This window comes from Lycium barbarum, chromosome 9 (genome assembly GCF_019175385.1).
Source record: "Lycium barbarum isolate Lr01 chromosome 9, ASM1917538v2, whole genome shotgun sequence".
Taxonomy (NCBI): domain Eukaryota; kingdom Viridiplantae; phylum Streptophyta; class Magnoliopsida; order Solanales; family Solanaceae; genus Lycium; species Lycium barbarum.
In genome coordinates this window covers 123274101-123280602 of record NC_083345.1, presented here as the reverse complement: position 1 = coordinate 123280602, position 6502 = coordinate 123274101, and the positions used below count along the sequence as shown (strand labels likewise).

Here is a 6502-nt window from a genome sequence, read left to right as displayed (position 1 = left end):
TAGTTTCCGGCGGTTTCACCGGCTAAATTAGCCGTTGAGGTATCCGTTACATGTTCATTTAGGTGTTTAGAGGTGAGAGGGAGCTGAGTTGGCAGTGTTTCATTGGTTTGGTCAGGTGGGTCTGGTGGTCGGGTGAGATCTGCTAAGTTTGAAGACATCTAGTGAGAAGGAGGAGAGAATTTTAGAGAGAGGCGCAATTTTTTTTTATCGTTGAAGTTTTGAAATTTCATCTCTGATAACACTTTTTCTAGTCAGTAGTAAGAATGGAGACAAGTACCCACATGAGATCGGTCCAAGACCAAACCACTCATTCACAATCAATGTGGAAATTCTTATACCCCCGCGCCCTAACCTGTCAATTGAGGTATGAACAACATAACAAGGATGTTTCAACATTGGTAGATCAAGAATTTGGACTATCCTAACTATGACAACCAAGATAAGAACATGAAAGTCTAACTCAATTTCAATAACTAGTTCATAAAGTGAGGATTGTCGAAAACTCGAACACAAGGGAAACCACTGAGGCACACCCTTTCAATGGCATCAGATACTTAAGAGCAAGTTGACACACGAACAAATATATGCTTAGTTTTACAGTTTCATGAGTGGCCACAACTTTACAATTGATTGCATCAACCCTAGTTGACATTGAGCCACATGAAGTTGTTATAACTGTAAGAATTATGTATAAATACCTAAAATGAACGTGAGATCTAACTCGATTCCAAAAGTTACCTCATGCAACAAGGATATTAATTCACTCATTTACAATTGATATTAATATTCTGACACCTTGCACAAAAAATAAAATTGTACACTTAAACTGCTAAATGTAATGTAAATAACATATAGAGTGCTCAATATCAAGTGAATCTAACACATGGGAAAGGGAGACCATTGTGGCATGCCCTTTTTACGGTGCGCGTGCAATCCATCAGATACTGATGAGCAGAGTTCACATATGCAGAGATGTATGTTGAGTTTTTTCAGAATCAGTGGCCATAGATTGACAATTGGTTGCATAAACACTAATTGGAATTGAACCAGATAAAGTTCATATGGAATCAAGTGTCTTTTGGCTATCCATGTCCAGTGAAATTTCACACTTGTTCATCAACTTTTGTTACTTTATAATCAAGTCAACATTAGAACAACTTACCATGTGTTGCACCTGAACAAATTACTGAAAATGAGGACCGTATGGAAAAGAGCTAAAGTTACACTCCCCTATTCTCAATTTCTCACTTAATGTGAAAGTATTTGATTGGATGCTTAACTTAAATAATTAAAGAAATCTTAATCCAATATTTTCATATCCTAATCATATTTCAATTATTTACCACTAAATAAAAAATAAAAAATATATTTTCATAAGCTTCAAAGTGTTCAAATCTGGTTTGATGTGAAAATTTTGTTTTGGCCTACTATGTATAAGAAGTAATAAGTTCTAAAAGATTCTTCAAGAGACTTTGTGATTTCATTATCAGCGTTCTCATCAAATCGTTTCATTCTATATATTGAATGTTTACAACAAAATTCATATTCTATATTCATCTTATATTCAATTTTCCTAGCAGTTGCAAATTCTTGATCTCCTTTTTTTTAAAAAAAGAATTCAAGCCTTTAAGTTGATCTATGGTAATATCAACATGCATATATTTTGATTGTAAAAAATTGCTAACTGAATTAACCTCAAACGATATATCATACCAAATAACATACACAATAAAGTACCACTTTTAGTTTTTAGATCTTCACTAACTTCTACTAAGTTCAGTAAAATATAATTTATTATTGGAGTTTGAAATCTTATGGCCCTAATACTTTCAATACTACTTTTTCATCATGTTTGAGACAATGATTTAAGGGTTGAGCTGGGCACACTATCATTTGAGACGTTTCATCATTTAATGGGATATGAAAATAGTGTATATATACGTAGTACCCCTTCAAAAAATAATGTAACTTTTGTGCAAGAACTAGCAATGTCACAAATTACTAAATTAGATTATGACAAATACATGGAGTGTAAAATGATCTAGGATTTATATCGAATAGATAAAGGGAACAGTTGATGGTTAGCCTAATCAGCTTTGAAGTGTGTTTTAATACATAAATGGTAATGAACTGACAATTCATGTAGAAAAGGGAACAACTGATAATTAGGTGTGAAAGTCTTACAAAAGTGATGGTTCAGCTATGTTTTTGACGATTAAATCTTATGAATTCATCATGTTTAATTCATCAGGTATCAGGGGCAGACCTACAATAGCGGGTGTGGGTTCTCGGGAACCCACATCCGCTAATGTAGGTCCTATTATTATATTAAAAATTATAGTCAAGTATAAAAATTATCAGTTTGGGGAACCCACAACTGTATGGCCGATCGTTCACTGGCAAAGAAGGGAGACCTCAAGGGAATTTTGTTCGGCTTGTACGCAGGATCGATTCCCGCTGGACTCACTTTTTTTAATTCAAATTTGCTTCTCCTTTTTTTTTTCCAGCAAAAGGTAACCCCACGTTTATTCTTCTGTTTTTTTTTTCTTTTCCAGAAAACACGTTTCTTCTTTTTTCTTTTCTAATTTCCGGAACATCTTTCTTCTTCTTTCTTTTTCAAAACACCTTTCTTCTTCTTTCTTTTTCAGAAAAAACAAATTACAAAGTCAACTAAAAAGATATCAACTAATAAATTATTACTTTTACTCAAATCCAATATTTCAAATCAAATATTAAACCAGAAATAAATTTTATTTCTCCAATCTCCATACCAAAGTCGAACCAAAGTGAGGCAAACATATTTCATCTTCAATCGCAACAAAGGCATAATACCAGTTCGGGTATTTCTTTCTCCAATCCTCCATACCTTTCCTATTTTACTTATTATTATTGCCATCTTTTTGTTCTAGCTATCTTCTTTTACTAAAAAATTTAGCCTATTTCTCATTGAACCAAGTGTATCTGAGTGTTGCTCCATACCAGAAGTCCATAAATAGAGTTTAAATCATAGAGAGCATTTGATAAACTCTATCCAGGGGTATTTGAGTGTTCTACCCAATTTGTGAAATTCCTAATGTTATATTTTCTTACAAAGCTCATATTTGATGCTAGAATGTGATCTGAATTAAATTAATATTTTGTATTTAAACAGGTTGAAATTGTGAAGTGAGAATCAATATGATCATAAAAAATTTCAAGCCTTAAGCCACTTCAAATTCTCCTGCGCGCTAAGCTCTCCTCCATGTCCAGCTATTCACAACGTCGATGATGTCAATCCTTCTCGACCATCAGGTAAAGACAAGATGTTGGATTTGGATCCTCTTGAATCCGATCCTGCTAAAAGAAGACAAATTTCAGATTATTCTTCTAATCTACGTGATAGAGTGAGGAGATATTACATTAACAAGGGTCCGTGTAAAACTTGTGATCTTTTTGTTTTTCCAATAACATATTTTGGTAACAAACCGTGTTCTTTTCATTCTGATTGGTTTGACACCTCATATTCGGGATGGTTAGAATACAACATTGAAAAAGATGCAACTTTTTGCTTATGTTGTTACTTGTTAAAAAATGAGACGGGAGGACATGGAAAACAAGTAGGCGATCCTTTCACAGTGGATGGTTTCAGAAGTTGGAATAAGGGTTTAAAAAGACTTAATAAACATGTGCGTGAAGTGAATAGTGTTCATTATCGGTGTTTCAAGATGATGTTAGATTTAGATAATCAAGCACAATCTATTCTAATTTGTTTTGACAAGGAAAAGGAGGAAACTAAAAGCAAATATCGGGTTCGCTTGAATGCTTCGATTGATGTTGCAAGGTTTCTTTTAAAAGAAGGAATGCCTTTTTGAGGCCATGATGAAAGTGAAACTTCCGCAAGAAAAGGAAACTTTTTAGATCTCTTAAAGTGGTATGCGGATAAGAATGAAGATGTGAAACAAGTTGTGTTGGAAAATTCTCCACAAAATGACATCATGATTTGTCCAAGCATCCAAAAAAAATCTTGTCCAAAAGAAACAGTGAAAGCAATTGTTGAAGACTTAAATGAGGATTACTTTAGGATATTAGTTGATGAGTCTAAGGATGTCTCTCATAAAGAAAAAATGGCTCTTATTCTGCGGTATGTCAACAAAGAGGGTAAAATAATTGAGCGATTCCTTAGTATTGTTCATGTTATACACACATCTCCATGATCGTTGAAAGACTCGATATATTGTTTACTTTTAGAACATAATTTGAGTTCATCTCAAATTCAAAGACAGGGTTATGATGGAGTTAGTAACCAGCAGGGAGAAATCAATGGTCTTAACACTTTGATTATGAAAGATTCTCCTTCGGCATATTGCACACATTGCTTTGCTCATCAATTACAATTGACTCTTGTAGCAGCTGCAAAGAAGCATCATGAGGTAGATCAATTTTTTGATATTCTTGCTAATGTTTTAAATGTTATTGGAGGTTCTTTTAAGCATAGGGAGATGCTTAGAGACGATCAGACAGAAAAATTAAAGGAACTACTAGTGCTCGGTGAAGTTCATACAGGAAGTGGATTGATTCAAGAACCTAGACTTCAAAGGGCAAGGGATATACGTTGGAGTTCTCATTTTAAAACAATCCGTAACTTTATTAGTTTATTCTCCTCAATTATTCATGTACTTGGAGTTCTTGCTAAAGAGGGTTCAAATTATCAAGAGAGATCACTAGCAAAAAGTTTAGTAGATGACATAAGATCTTATGAGCTTGTGTATACATTGCATTTAATGTTGAAAGTGTTGGCAATTACACATAATTTGAATATGGTCTTGCAAAGAAAAGATCAAGATATCGTAAGCGCGATGAACCTTGTTGGTTTCACAAAGAGACAATTGCAATCTATGAGAGAGTCTAAATGGGATTCTTTGGTAAAAGACATCTCTTCATTTTGTGTCAAGCATGATATTGTGATCCCCAAAATGGATAAAAATTATGCTCTTGGAAAATCAAAGCGTAAGATCTCAAGTGTCAAATATTCTCATCATTTGCGTGTACAAGTTTTTAATATTGTTATTGATTTGCAACTTGCAGAGCTTAACAATCGTTTTGATGAAGTGAATACTAATCTAATTCTTTGTATGGCTAGTTTGAGTCCAGATAATTCTTTTGCAAATTATAATAAAGAGAGGACTATGAAACTTGCTACACACTATTGGGATGAGTTTAGTGTTTTCATGCTTGAGGATCTTAGTTGAGCTTGACAACTATATTGATTATGTACGAGAAATGAACAATGCTTTCTCTAACTTGAAAAGACTTGGAGATCTTTCAGAGACATTGGTTAAAACAAATTTGCACAAGACTTGGAGACTTATTTATTTGCTTGTGAAGTTGAGCTTAATATTACCAGTCGCTACTACACCGGTGGAAACAGCTTTTTCTTCGATGAAGTATATTAAAAATGACTTGCGTAGTAGAATTAGTGATAAATTTTTGAATGATTGTTTAGTTTGTTATATAGATAATGAGGTATTTGAAAGTGTACCTAAGCAATCATTGATCGTTTTCAAAAGATGCCTGTTCGTCGAGTACAATTGTAATGATAATGTGATTAGCTACTTTTTATTTATATATAGGATTTCAATTTTTCAGTATGTCTGGAAGCTATGATAGATCTTATCTTTGTGTTGTTTTGTAATGTCAATTGTTCAGTGTTAGTATAAGGGACTTGTTATTCTAGTGATTGTTGGATCTAGTTCTAGTTAGTTTTTTTTTTCATTTATGCAGGACAAAGGCATTCTCCTCACAACATTTGACATTGGTTACTTCTCTCGTTTCTTTTTCCGGAATGTTGTGATTTACTTGTGGGACTACACTAGGTATGTTGTTGTTTTAATTTTTTTTTTTTGGAACCCACAACCTTAAAATTCTGAATTTGCCTCTCCCATGTATGCTCTTGCATGATTGGATCAAACCTCGCAATCATTGTTATCATTTCTATAGACCTAAGAAAATTTCATTATTTTCTTGACAGATCTTTTGATTTTTTCTGTTAAATGCCAAATTATTTTGATAAGAGTTTTTGTCACGGCAACAATTCTTGATAATATATTTTCAATGCTCTTTGTCTCTATTAAGTTGATCTTGAACATCTTTATCAAATAATCTATCTACAATTTCTAAATACATCCATTTACCATATTAAAATATGCTCGTTTAATATTTCAAGAGCTTTAAACTTGACACTAAGGTTTTTCCAATCTCTACTATCTTCACTTGCTAGTTTACTATTAGTAATACTAGACCCTGTATTAAACAACTTACAATCAAAATAAAGCGCTTTAGCCAAATCTTTAGAATAATCCCGCCATTTTCTTCCACGTCTTTCCTGATCCAAATTTTGAAAATAATAGGTATTAAAAAAATATCTTGATAATTTATCATTTAAAAAATCTATGCTAGTATGTAATTGGTCTATTTCGTACTGGTAGATTCGTTAACTAGTATCAATATTAGTCCATTGACTAGG

At 33.0% G+C, this 6502-nt stretch overlaps 1 protein-coding gene across 1 annotated transcript; it reads left to right on the top strand.

Annotated features, from left to right (window-relative positions):
* The first annotated feature begins 883 nt into the window (after positions 1 to 883).
* LOC132612304 (uncharacterized) lies at positions 884 to 5228 on the top strand. The gene is made up of 3 exons (XM_060326600.1): positions 884 to 974; positions 3250 to 3383; positions 4263 to 5228. Exons 1-3 carry the CDS (start codon positions 884 to 886, stop codon positions 5226 to 5228), a joined length of 1191 nt encoding a protein of 396 aa, XP_060182583.1.
* The last annotated feature ends 1274 nt before the right edge of the window (positions 5229 to 6502 follow it).

Bases quoted from the DNA above. Each gene is read 5' to 3' on its own strand.
- LOC132612304 (XM_060326600.1), top strand. From the start codon at position 884: ATGGGAAAGGGAGACCATTGTGGCATGCCCTTTTTACGGTGCGCGTGC. The intron at 975-3,249 runs GTATGTTGAGTT...CTCCATGTCCAG, and splicing joins GAGTTCACATATGCAGAGAT to CTATTCACAACGTCGATGAT. The intron at 3,384-4,262 runs GTGAGGAGATAT...ATTCAAAGACAG, and splicing joins CTTCTAATCTACGTGATAGA to GGTTATGATGGAGTTAGTAA.